Genomic DNA, 24501 nt, shown 5'->3' with positions numbered 1-24501 from the left:
AGCTGAGCATACACCTTGTGTGTATCCAGGCAGCATCTTCTCTCCCCTGTTTCCTGCTCTTTCATGTCACCACTTAGACACACCCACCTAGGCTACAGCAAATATATCATCAGGTTTCTCTTCTCTTATGTAAATCAAAGGAGCCTTTATCAACTGTAGGCTCAGCTAAGCTTGTAATAAGGAATGGAAAATACAGGCAGAGCGAGCAACCCTCTGCTGGTGTAGGGATCCATCCACACCTGGCAAACAGACCTGCTTTCTCTCCAGCCTTCTAGGGGAAGGGCAGCCATGAGTTTATTACTTCCTTCAGAAGCCTGCTCGTATTGTGTTTCACCCAGACACTATTTCCCCTTTGGAGAGGTGAGTGAGCATGGGTTAATGATTTTATTTTATTTGTTGAAGACTGGAGCTAAGGAGTCAGCTAATTCCAGGAGGCTCAAAGAGACCCTTTCAGACCTTATCAGTTTGCAGCTGAGTGCTCCCTGCACCTTGATCTGCCCGCAGACACCCCCACCAGGCACAGGACACTGTTTCTTAACACTCCAAAAAGTCACTGCCCAGGAACCAGCTCCATCATCCACATGATTATTTAACGGTAGATATCACAGTTTTTCAGGCTCCTATCCCTGGGTGTCTGCTTCAAGCAAGAAACACACCATAAAATCACAGCCTTGCAGCTGGCTTCCACTGATCCGCAGGAAAAAAATTCAGGAAGCTGCTAGGTCCCTCTCCAGCAATGCCACCAGCAAGCAAGGGCACCCTTACAGCAGCCACAACATGAGCTGATCCATGTTCCCAAGCTACCTGATCTCTCCCTCCAAACCCAGTAGCCTGAGATATGGTGTTCAGCTTCCCCCTGTGCATGCCAAGAGGCTCAGCCCGGGGAAGCAATAACAGAAACTGAGGGGTGTCAAAGAGAACAGGTAATACTGGATGGAGAGGGACTGAAGGTGCAGGCAGTGATGCCAAATCCTCTTCTGCCTGGGAGGAGAAGCATTGGGGATGGATGTCCTGGCCTTGCTGGAAGGGATGAGCCCCAGGGTTGTATCTCTGCCACTGAACAGCTACATGGTGTTGGGAAAGCCACTTTACAAGCTACTAAGGTGTTAATGACTGGCCCTGAAGCCAAGGTTTCATATACGGGTGCCTGAGTGGCAGATCTAAAAGTCAAAAATATCCCCAGAACCTCTTGCTTGAGGAGAATGGAGATCACTAAAGATCTATTGTGCAAATGGAAGCATGGGGGCACAGAGGGGCTGGGGCACATTCAGCAGAAATTAACATCAAAGCCTTGGAAAATCTTTCATTTTAAATGTAGGCACCAACAGACCCTCTAAACTTTCCTTTATTCTCCCTGTTTGGTAAATCTGTCTGTACAAGTGGCTGGATTTTTCTCTGCCACTCTCACTGCAAAGAAGGCAGTGGAAAAGGAAAAATTATTCATTTTTAAAAACTGAACTTAAAAACTGGATACTTCAGAGTATCCCAAGTAGTACTATGCATCTAAACTGAGCCAACTGAATCCTGCTATCAGCTGACAGATCCTAGAGTCATTCAGCTCTCCCCATAGCAAACACTTAAATCTTGATATATCTGCTCATACACAGACATCTAAGCCTGGAGTCAGGAGGACGTCCACAGAGAGATGGCAGGTCTGAGAATGGATGTAGGGGAAACTCTCACCCTTTTAGGGCAGCATCTAGAAGCCAGGTGAACATCTCAAATGACACATTTATATGGGGGGGTAACTGAGTCCTGCCTGAGATACCCACAATACTGAGTATGGCTCTGAACTTGTTAATCTAAAATCTCTTTGCATCAATGAAAAGCAAGGGCACCACCAGAACATAATCTCATCTATTTCATTGCTATATATCTCATCAAAAATAGGATTGCTGAGTTAGGTGGCTCCAGGTTCCTGCTATGTCTTTGAGCCTTTTCTGCAACTCCTCATTCAAGTCCAGTTAATGTGGTTGGACTGCAGCTGCACAGAGCTGGCAGGATGTCAACCCAGGGCCTCTGTGCCTTGCTCTCTGACATTTCCAGTTCTGGATTAGTGACAACCCACCTTCCCCTCACTGTCAATACATTCATGGCATCTCAAAAGATTCGAGGTTTAAATTATATTATAGTGGGGTCTTCCCAATGCACATTCTAGATCAAGGAGGAATGGCTCAGGGGGACAACACTGCTGTGGAATATCAGGTATCTCTTGTAAACCATTAGGTGCAATGATGGTGTGTTTAGGAGAGAGAGGAAGGCAAAACTCCTCTCATGTGAGATTTAAAAATAATCTTTCTTTTTTTTTTTTTTTAACTTCTGACTTGTCCAAAGAACAGATGCTATCAAACAAGTTTTTAAATGAATACTCTTCTGTATACACTGTACTTTGGGGGAAGAGCACCACAAAACCACAGAACTGGTTTTGTCATCTGCAGAACTGTACAAGCACAGACAGGAAAAACAGAAAATGACTGGAGTTATGCAGGAGGGAAAAAACAAACACAATTTCACAAGGGCCGTGTGTTGCTACCCTGTGTGGTTCCTGGGTCTGTCATTCATTCCAGCATCATACTAAAAGACATCCCCTTTCCTCCTTCCTAGCTTTGAGGACCTTGTCTATACCAAATCAGCTCATGTACTGCTGGTTTTCACTTCATCACACTTTCTTAGCTGTTCCCAGTCATTTGAGTGCTTTCCCTGTGACTTTACACCATGGTCAGGGGAAATTTTGCTAGCAATAAATTTGTCCAACAAGACAGCTGAAGCATAAGGAGGGGTTACTCATGATGCCAGGCTGGCTTGAGCAATAGTTTTAATATAAGAAATGAAAAGGAGGATTATATAAAGGTCCAAAATTTTCCTTTTTCTATTTTTGAAACATTCTTTGAGCTTTAACTTCAAAATTACATTTGTCTTTGAAGTGCAGTGTGGGTTTTGAAAATGAAGGAATAAACAATGTGAAAACTAAACAAAAAACGTGTCATTTGTAGAAGTGAAACATTTAGATGAGTGAAAATGAGTGGGGCTTTTCTCCCTTAAAAACATCATCAGGATCACAAAATTTATTTTGGGTTGACCCAAAATTATTTTCCTTGCCATTTTTTCAGTAGGGCCTCCAAACTGACAAATCCATTATTGTCAGCTCTTTAATTATCAGTGAATTAATTATCTAAGGTGTGGATTAGCTTTGCCAAGACTGTAGACAGAGACAAGGGAGATCTGTCCATACCCACCCCAGAGCTGAATCTCTAGGGGCAGATTAGGAATTTCAGAACTAATGTCACACCCCATCTCCTGTGTGTGATGAAAAGCCACCCACTAACCCAATACATGATCAGCTGTGCTTTTCCTTTATCCAGGTACAATTCCTTCCTCCTCCTCACCTATCTCTACAAATAGCTAAGATTTTACTCCATTCATATCTCTTCACTTGGCATTTTATGCAAATAGCATCGGAGTTCAAAGCTCAGCTGGGAACTTCTCTGTCTCCTGCAAGGCAGATCTGCTGTCTCAGTCCTGTTTTTTTAATTTGCCACTGTATTAGAAAGGTCTACAGAGTATTTTTGTGACGAGCTTTGACACTCATGGCCATGTCAGGAGAGCCAGCATGAGTCTCACTGTTCACTTTAGTCCATCACTGGCCACAGTTTGAAGCTTCTCCTTCTGACTGTGGCACGGATGGAGTTGGGGAGTAACATGGAAAGCCAGAAAAAGAAAGATAGCAGGGAGCAGTTACCACAATACACTCAGACCAAAATTGCAAAAGTCATAGCTACCTGGGAGAGCACGGCCTATGTTGGAAGGGAAGACATCAGAATGGAAGACGCCGTCCCCTATCACATTGGGATCAAACACTCTTGGCTGCAGAGGAAAGTGTGGCTTCTGAAATCCTTGGTAGCTGGTTGGTCTTGGCTGTGTTTCATGCAGAAGTTTCCTGGGAACTGAAAGAGAGGAGTGAGAAGAGCAGAGTTGTCAGAGTGAAGTGTTCCAGCTGTTCCGAAGGAGAATTACCACGTTACACCCTGGGCTCAGCTGATACTGAATCACAGCATCTGCAGTGCAGAGACCCCCATTTCATTGCTGGGATGGACACTCTCCAAATGCCAGGACAGGGATAGCCAGTGAATGAGAGAATGCTGGAAACCATAAAAAGATTAAGATGTTGTTTATTTACAGTTAAGCTTTGACACTACATCAAGGGTCAGATTCAGGCAGTTTATTTAGACACCAGATTAGAAATTGCAATGCCCAGTAAATCAGGCTTTAGCCTCAGCCCTAAGCTTCAGCTACACACCTCTGCTCTTACCAGGCCGGTGGGTGGGAAAGGATGCCCCATATCAGGTATGTCTGAATCTCTGCCTCTCTCAAGCCAACGAGCTGCTGGCTCAGGACTGCCCATGAGAAGTTTCTGCCCATTATGATCTTATAAAATGAGCTTCTGGAGGATGCTGTTTGTGTGAAACCATAAAGCTATGAGTAAGAAAACCCACCTGTAAGAAACCCTCCTCCCCCAGTGAGATCTAAAATACAGATTCTCAGTTGGGCTGGGAGAGATCCATTTTCCATTCCCACCATCCTGGCAAAGGCAGTGAAGACTCAGCTAATCCCCACTGCTCTCCATTGCATTGGCAGTGAATAGGAGAGGTAGGTTAACAAGTGACAGTTCTGCCAGGACATCTATGGGCTCTTCTTTAGACCAAAGCATGCCTGAATTTTTCTTCCTTGATGCTGCAAGGCCAGCTCTTCAGCCATACATCCAGGTAAAGGAATCAAAGTCCATGTAGCTACTTCACTGTAAACCCACTGGAAGTGAATCCCCACAGTAATTCTCTAATTAATTTTGTAGGGACCAAGCAGACTGACATTTATGGAGACAAACCAGTTCTCAGCCTCAGCCTTAGGTAATTTTGGAGGAAACTGCTTTTCCGTACAAAGAGAAAAAACACATAAACAGACTGTCCATCTCAGAAAGGAGAGGAACAGAGTGAGGAAAGACAAAGAAATTAATATTTCCAGAGAAGAAAGATATAACATAGCTAACATATACATGAAAGCACCATTTTGTCCCTGCAGACAACCAAGACTTTCATGTGTTAAAGACACTGACTGCCAAGAATTAGACACAAGTTCATTAGACCCACAGAAACCTCAGGAGAACCTCTCTGGATGCTCAGGTCTCCGTTCTCCAGTCTTTGCCTCCTCCTGCCTCAGTTTCCCCACTGCTCCACTGCTGATCCTACTATCTCCCATCTCCAGTCTTCACAGGGGCACAAAGAAGCGTAATTAAAAATGCAAAGCACTTTGAAATCCTTGGCACAAGCATGAAGGAGAACTTGGAAAGAGTGCAGCCCTGGAAGAGAAAGGAAATTCCTGCCTGCCCCCTGCAGCTAAGCAGCTGCCAAGCTGGAGCAGGAGATTTAATCATGCCCATTAAATTTGCCTGCATAACTACAAATATTACTGGTGGGGGAAGTGATCCAACCACCTTGTTTACCTTGTGTTCCACTCACTGTCTTTGCTGCAGCAAAGAAAATTGTAACTATATTTACTGACTGACCTCCTATATTAGGCTGCCAAGGTATCAGCACTGAAGTTCTGGCATTATTTGTAGAGTAATGCTAGGTCAGGAAACAGACACAAAAACCCCACAGCTTCTGAATAGCAAAGAGCTGGCACAGCAGTTTCTAGTGAAACCTGAACTGGCAAATGTCCTCTGATGGGAAGGCAGCAAAAGAAACACATCCCCTATTAGGAAACACATCCCCTATTAGGAACTAGATAGAAATGAGGGGGGACACCTCTGCCAAAGGAATGCCAGAAAGTCTGGGGAGGAGATGGGCAGAACAGATATTCCACTAAACCACACAGTCAGGGAGAATTGCAGAGGGACCCCATATTCAGTAGGCACAGGGCTCAGCACCCTCAGAAAATAAAAACCATTTCTGCTGCATCTCAGGCCGAGATATTTACGTCTGAAAGATATTTAAAAGACATGAGTTAATTTTCCCTTATACACTTTTTATCTGCATCCTAGATTGGGGCTTTTCTTTCCTATTTCAGACTGTTTTTCACAAGCATATCCTTTTACCTCCAAGCATTCATGGGCATCTCTGGAGCAGAACACAGACTGGGTGGACCTGCATCTTTCATTGAAAAGGTGACACCACCAGCTGCCTAAACATTTGAGTCAAATGAGGGGAAAAAACATCATATTTTCCTAAGCACACACAGGGAATAGAGCTATGGCTTTCCAACCTCAGCGTGTGTTCCACCACCACCATGAATGCTACCTACAGGACCAGGAGAGGAGTCAGGGTAAAGCAAAACATCACTAAATCAGTCAACAGCATCGCAAGGAAGAGTAGGAATGGAGAATTCTTTAGAGGGAAGCATTCACTGAGCCTGTCACAGCCCCTTTCTGAGGAGGATAGTGCTGTTATCCTTTTGGGATAGCTGAGGAAATAAGATGACTACCAAGTAGGCATTTGGTGCCTAAAAATGCAGGTGGTTATAAAGAGAGATTCCCAAAAGCAGGCATGTGCTCCACATCTCCAATTGGAGTGCACTTTAGTTCTTTAAAAAATCCTAAGAGGTCCTTGTCTTTATTTCAGCAATTAAACCCCTTCAAAGCTCTGGAAGGAACTTAGAGCAACACAGGATTTCTAGAGCACACAAACCTCTAGTGCTTTTCCATTTCAAGGGATCATTATTCTCTCTGGACTCCATAAACATCTTGAGGACATTTTGCCAGGAAGAGCTTATCTTTTACAAAGAGTAAGTAGAGTGACAGCATGCAGCAGTTCTATTCTTTTCCTAGTTTATATGATGCTAAACCAATACACAGCTTAGATAGCTTGATTTAGAAAGACAGTAAAATGGAAAGGTTTTCTCAGATTCAGAACACCTCACAATTTCCAGTTAGCTCCTGTGGAGCAGCCAACTCCACAAGAAAGATTAAACATATGGTTCCTTTGAAATACCTTCCTTAAATTCTCTGGAGAGGAGTGCATCTGACACAAAGTATGGGATGAACTGAAGCAAGATTTCAAGAAAGGTTATTTATAATTAAAGCCATCAGAAAAAATGTACCTGGGATTTTAGTCTTATCTCAGCATTGAGCACAGAAATCCTGGCAGGGAAGGGCTGGCACTTGGCCTGCTCCATTCTATCAAGAGGAGAAGTTAAAGCAACTCAGTCAGCAGATGAAGTGATGTATCTGCCCAGGGAAGTTGTGGCTGCCTCATCCCTGAAAGTGTTCAAGGCCTGGTTGGATAGGGCTTTGAGTAACCTGGTCTATGGGAGGTGTCTCTGCCTATAGCAGCGGACTGGAACTAGATGATCTTTAAGATTCCTTTCAAACCAAACCATTCTGTGATTCTATGATACATGTAGACAAGGGGGAAAGAAATAAGACCTTCAATAAAAGCCTTAACACAGCTTATAGTCAGGAGCCCTGCACCCTAAAATGCATATGTTGAATGAGCTGGGATCATCTGGGAGAGAGGAGATGAGTTGCTTTGAGACTTCTGGGGGCCTTTGGCCTCTCAAAGGGTAGCACAGTCAGCATTGAGATGTGAGTAAATATTCCATTGATTAAATTCTCTGGTAACATGGACTGGGCAGCCAAGCAGAGCAAACTGAGGTGTAACTTTCAGGACTCCCAACCATGCCCATCTACCCACTCCAGGGTTTAGCTTGGGCATCGCCCCCAGAACTCCACATGAGCCAAGACTCCATCTGGAGAGCAAAGTATCACCAAGCTGTGACATGGTAGAGGTGCCTGCAGAAGGCAGTTCTAGGTTATAAACTCACAAGGGAGCTCTTGGATCAGCAGGTTCTCTCTGCCATCACAAGCTTTCAAGTCTTTATGTAACCCCTCTGTGTCTACAAGCAGTCCCAGCTGCCAGCTCCCACTGCTCATCTGAATCACCAACGTGCTGGCAATAATTTATACCAGTTCCCAACACAAGACCTTCATTACCCATTTGCAAGGAATTAATGGTATCCCTGCCAGCTTCCCCCCTGTGGGAATGGGAGCAAAGGAAAATCAAAGCTGGAGTGTGTTCTCCCTGGCAGAACAGACCCCTCAGGTTCTGGTACAAGCCATCAGCAGGACAGTGTGAAAAGGCGCATGCTGGTGCTGCTGACAGTGTCCTTGTTTGTACTTGGGGGAGACTCCTTCTGCGGGGATTTTCACACAAGCACCCTCTTGTGTGGCCAGAAAACTGAGGGCTGATGAAAAGAAAAAGTTACTGTGCCTACAAGCAGCAAAATTCTGAATTACAGTGCTAAGAGACAGAAAAGGCCAGCTGATACCTTGCCCCTATTCATCGAAATCATTTGCTGTGTTTTCTACTATTCTGATCCATCTAGTTTTAAGCACTCTGGTCCTGTAGGCTCAGCCAATTGCCAGAAGAGATTATTTTGCAGAGGAATATCACCCTTTCTGAGGAAATCTTTTCTAATATGCTGGTGAGTGTTTCAATTTAAGCACATATAATATTCCTCTAATCAAAACATTTGACTGCTATAGCCCCCAGATTCTACAGATGGGGAATTGTCTCAGGGGCAGAGGTTTGAAAGTGTTTAAATATCCAAACAGCTTGTCCAGTCTCACAGAGGGACTCTGTGCCAAAGCAAGGAAACAAACTCAGGCTCCCTATATTTCCACCTTGCACTCAAACCATCCCTTCTCTTTGCAGATTTGATCATTTGGTGCTTCCTAGTGCTTGCTCAGTCCTAAACACCCTTGAAGATTTCCTCTCCCAGGGCCCAGTCATCCTCTGATCTCCTTCACTCTATAGACAAATCAGTCAGCTGGAGGGGAGATCAATGAAAGCTGAGTTTGAAAAACGCACAGCCAGGGGGTCTGTCATTCTCCAGCCCCTTGTTGTGTATCCCCCTGTGCAATTCCAGCCCATAAAGTTTTCTCTGAAAGCTCAGTGGGATCAAAGCAGACTTGCAGACCTTCAGCAGAACCTCCTGTGAATGCTGGAAGCAGAGTAACAATTTGAAGAAAACATCACTCCCTTACTGTTGAAAATTACAACCCAGCCTTTTATCTGGGCAGGTTGGGGCCAGGAACTGCTGATGCTCAAAGTGCTTTTTAAACAAACAAAAAAATCCTCCTGAGAATAAACACCCAATATAAACTACTGCAGGTTTTAGAGGCAGCAGCTCTGAAGGATCTTTGTTTGAGACTTGAAAATTCACAGCATCCATCCAGAAATGGGATCACTCCTGTTTCTGAATGATTACAAGAAAGCAAATCCTTAGCACATATGTACTGTATATGCTTCTCAGATTGCAGAATTAAAGTGGTTAATGTGGTGTAAAAACTAAATTTACTTATCTGTCATCAACATCTATCAAAATAATTAATTTTGGCTGTGTCAGATGACATAATACCATAAAATAATCACAGAGCAAGAAGAGAAAGTCACATAGGCAAGAAGACTCTACACCTGGTGGCAACAGTAACACCACTGTGTGGCTAGAAACATGGGGGTGGAAGATGCTAATTTTATTTTTAAAAGCAAATAGAAGCTCAGCCTACCTGTTTGGCTTTTTCCCAAGGGTCTCACACATGGCTGAGGAGCAAGCTGAAGCCTTTTTCATCTGCTTGTCCCCCCATCTAGCTCAATGCTGGATGTGCACCTTTCAAATGACTAAAGCCCTGTTTGCATCACACAGCAAGAGGTTTTGCCTCTTCTCATGATCAGACATCCAAAGCCAACCCTCAGTTCCTGCCCTGCCACCAGGAATTCCTCCCTCATTTGAGCTTCTTCAGTCAGATAGAGGTGTAATCACTTGACAGGTGACCATCAGATTCTGCAGCTCTCAAATGTCTCCATGATCAGCTACATGGCTTGGGCATTTCCGTGTAAAAGTCACTACACACAAATCCCATGTCTTGGGACATTGCATATTGCAGTTTACACCAGAAGCATAAAGTGGCCCAGGAATCAGCAGGAGATGTGAAGGGACTTTGGGGAAGAGAAAATCAGTCTGCAAGCTGGGACTTAATCAACAGGCTACCATGCAAAATCTTTATTCTCACAAATCTTGGAGGTATTTTAAAGACATGTAAGAACAGTACTTGAGGATGTGTTTTACTGGTGGACTTGACAATGCTGGGCTAAAAGTTGGACTCGATGATCTTAAAGGTCTTTTCCAACCAAAAGGATTCTCTGTTTCTAAAAAAAAACAAAAACAGCAGAAGCTCAATGAACACAAGTAGTCAAGACCTCTGTTTGTTGTTTCCTTCAGTCGTTTTATAAAGGGAATTTTTTCACCACCAATCCTGAAACTGAATGCAAAACCCAAGAGGGAGTTACTCAGCCTGCTGCAGGCATGTTTTCTGTGCACAGTGGTTCCAAGGCACCGATAAAAGGAAGTGACTCATGCCAGTTGCAGAAGCTCCACTTCCAAGCACCACACAGAATTCAAGTAAGACTGTCTGGGAAAAGAGCTCATTCATTCCCAAAGCCACCTACACTTCCCCAAGCCCACAGCCTGCACCAAGGCCCTCCTCCTTCCCTACCTCTCCCTTCAGAAGCTGCCTGAAGGAGAAATCTGTCTTTTCTGCTGCTGCTTTTTGGGCTGGTGGGAAATGGTATAAGCTGGGATGCCAGACACAACTCATACAAACTTCAGGAGGACTCTGCCAAGACTACTCCTGAGGCAGCCCGGATGCTTTGCCCTTTACTGCATCTTCTGACAGCAGCTAACCCCAGCAAGGTTGTGCAATAAAACTGTAAATATAACACAGACAACCTTTTATCTTGTTTGGTCTCCACAGAAAAGGAGATGTTCATCCTTTTCTCACAGAGCTGCAATCAGAGAAGTGATCTCAGAAGTGGAAGATTCTCAAGTTCAGAAGCAAAGCCCGTGCAATAAAAATAAAATAAAAATCAGCTCTTTCTCACTGGTCCCCCCAGTGAAATCTCTGACAGGGAGATGGCTCTGTGATGGGAAGTGCTTTAGGAGATGAAGGTGATGATGGTGCAGCTCCAAATGAGACAGACACAAGCATTGCTCCCTACCCACCTCAGGCCCTCTTGAACACCTCTTGCTGCTTTCTCCTGTCCTGTGTCCTCCTCACTCCTATTTCTGCCTGTCCAAAAACAGAATAATCTTATCCTTGCACCACACTATATCACCTAATCTGGGCACTCAACCCATGCATGCCCTGTAGGTACCTAATGAAGAAGTCCTCCTTAAATAAGCTCCGTTCCGAAGCTCCCTGTATCATCAACAGTGGAAGGTGGGTGCCTTCAAAAGCCTCCAGGGAAGATTCTGTCTACTTAAATTTAAGAGCCTAATTAGGGATAGTTAATGAATCATAATGTTACCTTTGGATTTATTCTCCTGAGTGTATCTGAGTTGAAATCTTACAAACTGCTTCACATCTTTTCCTCAGATATTTTTCTTCTATCTTGAACTTTTCAAATCAGGATTTGAAGCTACAAACACTTTAATTTCTATCTAATGATTGCATGTGCTTGATCTCTCCACAGGCAGTTTTCCTCCTGCTTTTACAGCCATGGAAGTCAGTTGTTCTTCTTTCATCATCTTAAATGTAATAACAGAATATGAAGCATCTATTGCCAGCAACTCATAAATCTTCTGCTTGATGTGGCTTTTGGTCTCCAAGGGCACAGTGGAAAGCATCACGTGCACCGATCTGCTCCCTACATGTTCTATTTGGAAAGAAAAATGGATCAAAAGAAAGAAAGCCTTGTAAGAGATACCGGCAAATACGAAGAGTTACTTTCATCTGGTAGATTTCTGCCTGCTCCCAAAGTCAATAGAGTTCTGCATTTTTACAAGATTATGCATCTTTAGGAGGATGAGGCTCGAGCTGAGGCTTGTCCAAATTCCAGCATGTTCAGCTACACCTCCCATGGGACCTTCTGCCAGCAGGAGCTGCAGGACCTCTCTAGCAGTCCAGCTGGATCTAAACTTCACCAGGTCCAGAGACCAGGACAGTGGCTTTATGCCCTTGAGCAGCAGCAGTGAATTTGAGGGAACTGGGATGGGTCTGATTCAAACCATTAATAACTCTTCCAGGTGGTACTGCTAGAAACTTGGGCAATTACTATCAGCAAGTTTGTTACAGGAATAGAAATCTGACTCAGCACTCACATGTGGAGTGAGTTAAACTCTGCTGAATTAAGCAGCCTTCCCATTATTTACATGCTGAGCATGGTCAGAATCTGACCACTCAACAGTGTAGCCTCGATTCCAGGAAAAGCAGCAGGCAGACAGAAAAAAAAACCCAAGTAATAACTAACCAGAGACTGACAGCACTTGGGAGAACCTGCCAGTGTCCCAGACTAGGAATGTTGCAGCAGGAGAGTCCAAGAGTCAATTTAGGGTTTCCTCTTTTTTGTACCACACAAAGGTGTCTGAATCTGAGGCTTTGGCCATTTATCAATGAAGAGGAAGACCCAATGCAGAGGATGGCACAAAAAGGAGATTAATTTAATAAGGAAGTCAGTCTCATTCTTCCAGCCTTTCCCATTTCCCCTCTTTGGACTCCATCTATCACACACTTGCACTTGTACTTTGCAAACCAGCCCACTCACATATGGATTTCTTGGACATTATAGAGGGTGCTAGTTTGTTTCAGAGGAGATTTTTATTACAAACTATAATATGCAGTGCTCTAAGGATAACCATGACACTTTGGATCAAAGCAGAGTAATGTTGAATTTCAGATTTTGACAAAATTCCTTTTTTTCTCATCATATTCATTCATTTTAATCAAACATTTAACAGCATTAAATTCACTTCACTATTTTAAATTACTTCACACTTCACTATTTTAAATTACTTTTATAGTACAGGACTGCTGTCCTTGCCTTTTTTTAGTCTACAGAGCTTGGCAAAAAGTCTTTAGAGCATCTTATCTATTTTTCAGGAAAATATGTAACACCACACAAGGCTCCCAGGAGGATGCTGAGGGAGAAGTAAGCATTGTGTGTTCAAGTGTGGCTGATCAGGAGGCCAGGGCCTCATGCAAAGAAATGCTCATGCAAAGAAATGCTCACATTCCCACAAGGCAAGAGAGTCTCTGTGCTCAGGATGCCAACACATTCCCAAGTGCTTGAAGCCTTCCTATTTTCCAGGAATCAGCTGAGTTACAGTGACTGATTCTGTAAAACTTGTGGCAAAAGTTCCTCTCTTAATTCCAGTGGAAGGAACACAAGCACAGCCAGGGAAAGAGGTGCTCAGGAGGCTTTCCTATGACATACCTGAAGGTAGTGGTTAGGTGAGTATTATGGATGACTGTGAGACACTTAATGATAACCAGGGCAAGGATATCCAAGATAAAGAAAGTAGAAAGGTATGGAATAAAGGGCCAGAGGCCCTGAAACACTCCTGAGCTGATGGGAAGCCATGACATCTGTACCAGGGACAGAAGAGGGATGGAAGGGAAGCAGGAACTGGAAAGGAAGGTACCAGGGAATGTAAGAACATCCACAGCTACACTACACTGCTCAAATATTTGAATGAAGAGGAAGAAGTCTTATGCTTCAGCATCTGAGCCAACAACTACCTTGATACAAACCAACCATTATATTCCAAGAATTAGGAATATAATTTCTCCTCTGACTTTACTGACCAAGACAGAGATTTAAGGGATTTTCTGTGACCATCTCTGAAGCAATGTCACCCCTTCTATAGTCTACACATGACTGGTGACCTGTAAGGCATCAGAAAAGTGATTCAGAAAAAAAAAATATTCAAAAACCCAAAACCAGCATATCTCTGGCTGTTCCCCCACATTTTGCCTCAGTGCTGGCAGGCACAGCCAGAAGATGCTTCTCATCTGCTCTCTTTGCTTAATTAAAAATGTTTGTAATTACAGCAGTAAAACTGTGCTCTGTCAAAAAATATTTTCTTTTTATCCAAGTGCTACTTATCCAACAGTGCATGCTAGCTCTTTATCAGTTCATCAGCTTTTTCTCTTGGCAATCAAACAGCAGAGAAGGAGACAAGGGGACAGAATTTTTTTTTTCAAAAAGATAGCATTGCCTTGATAGCACTGGTTGAGGAATGCCATCAGAGAGTAGCTGATAACTTCTGCCATTCAAGGCAGTGACTTTGTCTGGTGATTGTTGACCTCATGTGGCAATTCCCAGGATCCCATGAGATGGCCAAAATGGAAACCCTGCACAAGGTAATGTTATCAAGAGCATTGGAACAAAGACAAGGAGTGAACAAAACCCTGTAAGGCAGCTACAGTGCTAAATACCCATCAGTTATATACAGATAGATGCAGATTGATGGCTACTAAGCAAAAATACAAATTAGTTGGAGATCCATATCTTGATGTGGGGTTCATTGGCTCCTGTTGTTCAGCACTTGGCTTATACAAGAAGCTAGGCTATAATAAACTTGAAAGCCAAAGATCTATTTCCAGCCATTTCAACATAAATCCTTCACTTCACTTAGTCAAAACCTAGGAGACATCCTCCTTTGGGGCTAAGACTTCCTGAGCTCAGTGGAAAGTTTGAGGAAAAGCCCTATAGATGTTTTTGAATTATAAGTGAATTAAACCTCCCCTGTGTTTTTTTTAAGAAGTACATTTAGCTGGCAGCACCTAACACACAGCATCAGCCTTAAATTGTTTGGCTTGCAAATTTCTTTGCATGGTTTATGTATTATATTTTTCTTTTCTGGTAGAAAAAACACCCAGCATGCATCATCTTGCTTCCATGCATATCCTGAGGGAGCAGTAAAAGCTGTGAGCTCCAGTGTTACTGCAATTGCTCCTGGGAGTAAGTGCCAGGTTTGTGGAACAGCAAATTACAGTCGCTTTCCTGATGCCACATAAAAGCAGACACACACCATGGAAAACAATGCCAGGGCATGGCTTTAACCCAGCCAGGATGCTGCTGAGCACCTCCTCTGCACTCTTACAAAATTTGCCTTGCAGCTACTTCCACCAGCAGTCTGGGAGCACTGGAAAAAACTGTGGGAAAAGGCAGTGTTGGATGCTTGTGGCAGCTTCACACTAATAATGATGGGGTGGTTTTTTTAAGAGAAGACAAGGTTTTAAAAGCTAAATGTTTGTTTCTATTAGGCTTCATAAAACATTCAGCAAAGCCATTATTTTGTGTGCATTAGCCTGCTTTTTTGCACCCTTTGCAGGGTTTCATTTCAGATTTATTTAGATGAATGTCCTTATCTCAAAGGATACCTGGATTCACACCACTAATTGAAGGCACTTCACTGGGCTGGGGGGTGGCTAATTCCTCCCTCCATTGATTATACAGGTAAAATGATTAATCTTTAAGATTAACCATTTCAGTTAAATACCTGCATTAGTGCCAGGAAGGCTTTGCAAGACTTAGCTGCAAGCATGCAAGTTATATATTTATACATAAATACATGTGTGTGTGTAGGACATTGCTGCACAGAAGATTTATCTCACTTCTTGAAATGGTAATGAGGCTAAAAAATAGGGCTGAACTCAATCCTACCCACTATTTAGTGCAGAAATTATTCCAGGACTAACTGGAACTCTGTTGAAACCTCTCCAACAGACTAGCAGGTCTCTGACACATCCCAGTTACTCATAATAATTGATTCACTGGAAAATCTCAACCACGTTTCCACTTCAGCCAAGTACCAGGGCAGTCATTCTGGGAAGGTCAGGAACACTCCCTTCCTTGTGGCCTTTGCCAAGGATGCCCCAGGTTCTGCCCCTTTGGGTAGCAGGGCCTGTCAGCTGCCACCTCTCCTACCTCCTTGTCAAAATGACTGAATTCAATCCATTAAAAAGTGTAAATGGAGACACATCTTAATGTGGATGACACATGCCATGTGGAACTCACTTCATGCTGTAGCACCTCTAGTTTTAGGCTCCCTTTCTGGGATTTAAAAAAAAAAAATAAGTAAAATTAAGACTTGAACACATGCTTTTGCTGCTAGTAACTTGAACCCAGTGTAAATCCTTTACCTGGCATGCATTTAATTTCTGTTGCCACTTCTTTCAAGTGGAATATAATGCTCTATATTGCTGTGTTTGGTCCTTCTACTTGATACCTTGAGCCCACCAGTCCTGGTATCTTACAGTCAGGTGAAAGGATTAATCCAACACAAAGAGGATGCACTGAAGCTTTCAAGTAAATGTTGGACAAACCAAATGTCAGGAGGGATGGCTTACAAGACCCTGTAAACAGCAAAGAAACCAGTTCAGTCCTTCAAAGTATTTGTGTCCCATGTTGGGATGAGGGCCATCTCTGTAAAGACACATGCTGAAGAATTTTGCTCAGCAAAGGAAAATGAATCCTCATCAATGCAACTGCACAGGATAAAATCTACCTCACAACCTCACTGGATTATGGTGACAAGATGTTATTAATTGCACTTTCAATAACCATCCACATTACTTAAAATCTGAAGTAATCCCCCTTAATTACCTTCACTCTAATAACCACATGGGATCAGAACAGTTAGAGGAGAAAAATAGTTGTTAACTTGTTGACTGCCAGATGCAAAGTGCTGATAGGAGATATACCAGATATTAAAGTATTAAACCTGACCTCAGCCTGGCAAGAGAGGGCTGTGATTCATGCCCATGACTCCTGGGCATAGTGGGTGTACAAACAAAGAATTCAACAAAGATCAAAGCATTAGAGCTGCAGTGGAAAAAGGCAGGAGATTAATCTTTTGTTTACTCACAGGTAAACCTCCTTACTAACTTTCTCCCAGTTCAGCAGGACCTTCACCAAGACCAGTGTAAAAACCTGTTAGATCTCTACCTTGTTTACACCTCTACCATCCCGTTAAATTTATTGTGAGAGGGTGAGAACTGGCCCACTGTCCTGCTTAGTCAGTGCTTTCCATCTCTGAGCTGCTTCAGGCTTGGCCCTGTGAAAAATAAAGAACCTATCTGAAAAATCTGTGTTAAAAAAAAAGAAAAAACCATGCATGAAAGCCATTTTCTTCACTCTTGAAGCAAATAGTTCACTTTCAATTATGTCCCAGGTAGTGGAAAGTCTAAGTCAAAATAAGTTCAAAGTAGGGCTCATTGTGAAAGAGAACACTCTAATAAAAAAAAAAAAGTATGTAGAAGAAACATCATCTTTGTGCTCAACAACAGTCAGTGCAAAGAGGTCCATGCACAATTTCCCACGAGTAATACAGGCTTTGTAGGCACAGATTTGCAGCCAAGTTTCACAGAGCTGGAATTCAAAACCTATCATCAGTTCAGTCTCCACATAGCTGGCTTATAAAAGGAATTAAATGGCTATAGCATTATTCAAGCTCAGGCATCTACTGAAACGTATGAGTGGTAACTCACTAAATGCCACCCGCAAACAGCTTGCCAACCTCTTTTGAGGGGAGTCACAGCAGTTTGCAGAGCAGGGTCTTGCGCCAGTCCTCAGACAGCTTGTACCCTGTAAATCTGTCACCAGACTGAAAGGACAGAGGTGGGACTAATGGTCAGACTGTCTTCTGGACTTGGAGCCTGAGCCCCAGCCTGCCCGCTGCCCTGCAGGCCAGGCAGGGGGTGAAGTGGTTGGTGATGCTTGCTGTGCACAATGTCTGCCCTCTGAGTTTGTTTCCACTGATCATCTGCAGAGGCAGAGAGGACTCTTCTTCCTGAGAAGGGGTCTGATGTCATCTGAGGATGTTTTGGTTTGTTTACCTTCTTCTGAAAGGTCAGAGTCTAAATGTAGAATATCCACAGCTACCATCTGCAGGCACCAGGCACCTGGCCATAGAGGAAGAGGGAGGCTGGGATCTGGAAGGGAACAAACATTTAAGAGGGATGACTGTACCCTCTTCAACAGACCCTGACCTGCATTCAAAAGGTACCTGAAGTGATGAGGAAACCCAGGAAGGGAAACATGTGTGGTCCTTATGGTGCTCTGTTTAGACCTGTAAAGATTTTGTGATAGATAAAACAAAGATCATCTGATCTTTGGAACCATTATGAAGACAAAATTAGCCTCAACTCTTACATGTCCTGGAAGAAGTAAACTGTGGTTACTGTGGAGCGAGGAAATTAAATACACCATTCACCTGGTACAGCCTCACAACCTTGGTGCCACTGAACTCTCTTACCATTCATACCAGAGTGGCCCCATCCAAAACACCTGCTGAGAACAGCGTGTGGTCCATGCCAAACTAAGCCATGTCAGGACCATGCAACACCAAACATGGTTTCTGCAAGAGTTCCATTGAGTTTCAGTGTCAGGAGCTCCAGGTCTTTAGAGCTATTTTTTTCACCAATCCAGACATACTCAGTGAAGTCCAGAGGTCAAATGCAGAAGACTAAACAGCTGTAAAACTTGGGAGGTCATCACTGCTCCTCAAGGCTCTAAGGCACCACAGGTCTGTAGTAGCAAAACAACCCTGAAACCCCAGGACCTGGGGATGTGTCAGGCCAAGAAAATGCTGGCTCTCTGCCTGTCCACACCAAAGGAAGCTGGAATCACCCTGTGGGATGTCACCCAGACAGAAGGTCATGGCACATATTCATCTCAGGGCTGTTCTCATGGATGTTATCAGCCATGTGTTATATGAAGGGACAGCCCTTCAGAAACTGAATGCTCAAAAATGCTCCACAAGAAGAGAAGAGAGTTGAAAAAAAACACCTGCCCTCCCATGAACTGTTCTGAAATGCTTGTCCCAGCCATGCCTGTAACACAACCCCCCTGATTTATAAAGAGGGACCTGCATGAGGAGAGGCTGAGAGAGCTGGGGGTGTTCAGCCTGGAGAAGAGGAGGCTCAGAGGAGACCTCATCACTCTCTACAACTCCCTGAAAGGAGGTTGGAGCCAGGGGGGGGTTGGGCTCTTTTCCCAGGCAACTCTCAGCAAGACAAGAGGGCACAGTCTCAAGTTGTGCCAGGGGAGGTTTAGGTTGGATATTAGAAAGAATTTCTTTACCAAGAGGGTGATCAGACATTGGAATGGGCTGCCCAGGGAAGTAGTGGATTCTCCGTGTCTGGAGATATTTAAAAAGAGACTGGATGTGGCACTCAGTGCCATGGTCTAGTAACTGCAGTAGTGGATCAAGGGTTGGACTTCATGATCTCTGGGGTCTCTTCCAACCCAGCCAATTCTATAATCTATGATCTGTGCTGCACCATGCCCAGCACTGAAGCTGGATGTGTCCTTTTGACTTCTCAGAGCTACCCAGAAAACAGCACTCAGCCTGCACCAAGAACTGAAAGAGACCCAGCCAGCCCAAGCCAAACACTTATCAACCTACTTTGCTAGCACAGAGCAGAGCTGCTGCTGCCCAGACCATGAAGGAAACACGTTACCAGGTCTTTTCCTAATGCTCTTCCTTTCCCTTTAAAATTGAAGCACAAAAAAGGTTGTGTTGGAAAGTCCAACAGGCTCCTATGATTGCAAGAGAATATTAGGCTGGGCACCTAATCCATCAAAGAGACCAGAGAGGTTTAAGGGAGAGATGGTGAGATAAAATGGTCTCCTGGGTCAAATTCAAGCTATAAATGTAGCTCCTTTTTTATGTGAAAGGGAAGTCTCTGACTTTTAACATTTCCATATTTTAATTAAGTAATGCAAATGACAGAAAGCTAAAAGTAGATGATAGATGCAAAGCTAACCTCCCCCATGTTCTTGAGTTCCTAAGATTTCTCTCAAATACCATTAAAACCACTGTAAAATTACAGTGGAACTTACTCATAAGCCTTGCTTGTATCAATCATTTTATTTAATGAGCTTTACAGAGACTGTTTCCCATCGATGCTTTTCTCCAGTCCCAGCTCTGCTAGAACCAACTGCAGAGATAAAAGATAACTTCTGATGTGGAAACTCTCACCCCCATCCATTCCCAGCTAGGCAAGGCTTTAAAGCCACATTTGTACACAATTAATCATTATAGCATTTTTGTAAAAAAATGTGGTGGTATAGTCTGATATCAAAAAATCCTTATCACTCTCAATCTCACTGACAAAAAAAAAAAAAAAAGTTGAGTTTGTGATGGAGCTCCATCAGACCAATACCTCCGTCTGTTAAAAGAGCATCTCTTAGAGATGTTTTGAATTTATTTTCTTGTTCTTCCATTGGTATTTCTTAGGATTTTTCCAGCAAGGAAGCCCTTGATTACACTATCAGGAAAATCAACAGAAGAAACAGTCCTAGAGAAGTAAGTCCACATCAGCATTGAGTATGTTGAGCCAGTCACTCACAGAAGGGATGAGCTGCACCACCTCTCTCACATTAAAAAGACCAAGAGCCAGAGATTTACAAGCACTTCAGCTCTCTTGAGACAGAAAACTTCCACCCAATCTAAACACAGGTATTTCCCTTCCCTGGGTGACAAGCTCACCAGGGCTTTGCTCTCAGGTCTGGCTCCAATTCTGGAGAGCACAAACTTCTCCTAGAAATAGGTATTAATGGAAGTCTTGCCTTGAGACCCCTAGAGATAGGACTCAAGAGAAGGTCTTACACTGAGTTCTGCTAGTGCTGACACATACACAGAGATGGACTCAAGACACCACAAAAGATGGGCTGCCAAAAGGAGGATTAAAAGCTGCCTGTGCCACTGGTCCTGAACTCATCCTTCTTCTACCTCCTTTGTTCTGTGCTCCAGCTTTAACACCAACAGCAGCAAAGAGCTTCAAAAATGCTGCCAATAAATGTGGGGCTTAATCAAACAAAGAACCCATCATTATTTCATTAAGAGTCATTTTCTTTTTATAAATATTGAGAAAATTCAAACCAGTTGTGCCCTTCTGCATTCCTGGGGTGGAAGTAACCACTGGGGGATTTGAACCCCATTACCTGAGGTTTCTGACTACTAGGCCAGCACAAGCCAGACCATGTCCTGGCCTCTTGGGAGGAATGGTTGGACACAGGAATTGCTTTTTTTCCCTCAATGGATGCAACCAGTCAGCTGGCCATAGTACAGACATCCACAGATAGTTTGGGATCAAAGCACTGCACACGTCAGCCAAACAGAAAAGACAGAAGATGACATCTGAGTGATGATTTCTGTGAAAGGAATGTGACAGCCTTGGTCAGTATTCAGCAGGAAAAGCCTTAAGAACAAACAGCACTAATGGGAAGACTTGTTGGCTGCCACAGTTTGCATCCCAGAGACATAACAAAGGATCCCTCTAACCTGGGACAGCTTGACTCTCATATCAGAGGTGGTCCTTCCAAAACAAGCTCATGACAGGCAGATGATGTGTGCAGGATGCTTACATGGCCAAGCCCACATAACTTCTGCAGACAGACATAGTAGTCCAGGTTATGGGGCTTACAACCCCACCACCCTCATTGGTCCCCACCTGTAAACCAAATGCTGAAGGTAATGAACAGTTTAGAGACAAGTCCTATGTGTCTGTCTGCAACAGAACAGAAGAGTATGGCAGAGGATATAACCCAGTGACCACAAAAAACATGGTGAGTTTGATTTGTGATTTAAATTCAAATATTTCAGTGTCACAGAAGCATTCCCATCGAATCTGACTGAATGAAAGCAATCCTTTCTCAAGGAGAAAACATTTCCTTGTTAAGTCTTCAAATAACTTTGGTCCATAGCTGATAATTCCCATCTGTAACTCCACAAAAACAAAACAAACCAACATGTTTCCCAAGCAGCATGGTGCATTAAGGACATGGGCAATTCCAGCCCAGCCATCAGGCCCATCAGGCCTTTGGGGTGCACTGGTCTGACCCCACACAAGCACTGCCAGCTCCCAGAGCAAACACAAGGGGAGGTGGGGCTAGAGCTGGCACCAGCCTGTCTGGGTGCTTTAAAATAAGTAGCTAGGTATCTGGTCAAAGCTGCAGGAGCACTTCGGGGAGCTTTTATCATGAGTTTAGAAGAAGGTTTGCACATCTATGGCTTTCTAGTGCACTAATTGCTGCAACAGTGCAGCCTTCTGAACTCCAGGACTGTATTTATTTGAGGGTGGGAAGGCAGTGGAACAGGTTGCCCAGAGAAAATGTGGATAACCCATCCCTAGGAGTGTTCAAGGTCAGGTTGGATGTGGCTTGGAGCAATGTGGTCCATGTCTCTGCTCATGCAGTGTGGTTGAAACTAGATGATCTTTAAGGCCTCTTCCAACCCAAACCATTTTATGCTGCTCTAGAGCATCCTCCAAAGCTCAGCTGCATGGTCCTCACACCACTGAGGTGAGCACTAACTACACTTCACCTTGCAAACTAAAAAGGCCCAAGACATTGGTCCAAGAACTGGAAAATTATAGTTTACACTCTTTAAATGTTCTCATAGTACTCAACAGAAACCTGGCCTATGCCAAGTAGCACTTCCCTCAAGTCATGGCTGGCCATAGCCAGATCATTGCCCTCAGGCACCTGTGATGGTCCTGGGCTGAAGGGGAAATATCTGGCTAGATGTAAGTCCTGCTGTGCCAGAGAGGCTTTGTACCAGAGAGGCTTTGGCATGTTTTATTCCCCAGCACAGGTGCAGCCTCTCTGCTCAGAGCACTGCCTTTCATCACCATTCATTAATACTTAACTCAGAAAGTTTTGGTAAGGAGTAAGACCCCCAATGTGCATGGTGATACCTTCTCATTTGCAGGAGAGAGCAAGCCACAGGCTGAGCTGATTTGAATCATTCTGAGAAATCTGTCTGGGAGTCCTGTGCCCCAGAGTGAAGCCAGCTGGAAAGTAAGGCTCTCCACTCCATGCTCTGAATACTCAGCCAAAAAAAAAAAAAAAAAGTATGTGGGTAGCATTGCCAAAAAAGAAACACCTTCTCCTGTCCTGCCTCAAGTTCAATGTGAAAACAAACTGCTGCCTTCACAGTTGGAAAACTCATATTCAAGGAAAAACTATCCGAAAGTGAAAGAGCAGCATTAGCTCCTGGCACTGCTGAAGCGAAGCCCAGGGAGGTATCTACTGACAAATAGAGGAGAATCACAGCAAATCCTGGCCCTGTGGACAACACACTACCTGGTTTTAGTCAAGTTACTAGATCAGCCCGAGTCAACTGCAAAATAAAGTTAAGTATCATAATGTTATAGGGCTGAAAATTACTTTGCAGGGTCATCAAGTTTACCCTTCTGGTCCTGTAGCAGGATCCCATCTAGTTTGCTTTTAAAGACTCGCAGTGATGTAGACTCCATGGTTACCATTCGGGCTCTTCCAGGTCTTCCCACTTTTCAACACTATAATTTATTTATTTTTTACTATATAACTAAAATTTCTTCTGCTAAATTGATGTTCTTATCTCTCCAGCAAGGTGATTAAGAATAGCCAGTCCTCTTTGTCTATGCCTCAGACTTGTATGTATCTGGAAACTACTAACCTGCTCTCTTCTCCAAGTTCTCTTTTCAGGCTAAATGGCTTCAAATTAGGATTCATATTACAATTTTATTCAAAGGCAAAACCAAGGCTGAGGTCCTCCCTGGAACCACACAAATGTAGTTTATGTTTCCCTGCTTCAAAATGCTTACAGTTGACATAGAAAGGAAATAAAAAATGAAAGCAAAATGGTCAAAGAAAGAAATTATTCCTATTTTTAAAGTTGGAACTTGGTACAGATAAGACACATGTTTAGTCTTTTCAAGAATTCCCATAGCTGCAAAGAAGCTTACAGTGGGCTTAGTACCTAACAAAATTATTGCACTTGAAAATGTGGTTATTTCTGCTTCTACTGAGCTGCTAGATATACTATTTTGAAATACGACCTGAAGATGTATGAAAGGTTGTGACAGAGCTGGGAAACACAAACCAGATCCTCCAAGACAGCCTCCAAAGCCCTGATCTCAAAACCATTCCTCCTTGTAAAGGAAGCAGTGATGATTAATGATATTTTCAAAGCTCTCCAAAGATCATATTTTTTCTACTGGAGCTTGAGACAAAATGATCACAACTTACCTGAAACATTTACATGCACCCTCCCTTGCAGGGCAAACCATAATAATGAACACAGGTTGAAAAGTTGTCTGTTCCTGATGATTCACAGGCTTCACTGAACTATCACTCACCATTTTAGTACATTCTTTTCCACATGGGCACACACACAAATTCCCTGCTTCTTCCAATCTTACATTTTAGCAACATTTTGCATGCCCTGCACTGCAAGCATAGCACCAACTTATCCACTGAGTATCAGCCAGATTATGCCAGCCTAGAAGATTGCATTATTAGGAAATGAGAGGAACAGAATTATATTGTATTAAAGGCAAAGGCTTGTAACTGTTGTATTAAAGGTTAATGACCAAAAAAATCCACAGGGAACAGAAAGCCTCTAAATAAATGCAAACATGCCACAGTTTGATTTTGTGTCAGGAAGCTGCATGTAAAGATGGAGTTAGACAAACAATTTTGGTGAAAAAGTCTGGTCCTAAAAGAACCTCAACGGAAGCAATAAATCTTGAATAGTTCAGATATAAAAAATGTCCTCCAACTGGGAAATCTTTTTTGGGAGGAGTTAGCTACAGAGCATGGTTGGGATGATGTTCATGCCCACAAAACTTTGGCAGAAAGACATCACTCAGCACAATAGTAGGGCAGGAGGCAAGTG

At 43.4% G+C, this 24501-nt stretch overlaps 1 protein-coding gene across 1 annotated transcript in view; it reads right to left on the bottom strand.

Annotated features, from left to right (window-relative positions):
• Positions 1-24501, bottom strand: part of EVA1A (eva-1 homolog A, regulator of programmed cell death) — a 205021-nt gene that overhangs the window by 8383 nt on the left and 172137 nt on the right. Inside the window, exon 6 of the mRNA XM_008490720.2 lies at positions 3780-3944. Coding sequence (XP_008488942.2) covers positions 3780-3944 — 165 coding nt within the window. The remainder of the gene's footprint in view (positions 1-3779; positions 3945-24501) is intronic.

This window comes from Calypte anna, chromosome 3 (genome assembly GCF_003957555.1).
Source record: "Calypte anna isolate BGI_N300 chromosome 3, bCalAnn1_v1.p, whole genome shotgun sequence".
NCBI lineage: Eukaryota > Metazoa > Chordata > Aves > Apodiformes > Trochilidae > Calypte > Calypte anna.
Note: the sequence above shows the minus strand (reverse complement) of the source record. Positions and strands in the feature narration are given on the sequence as shown.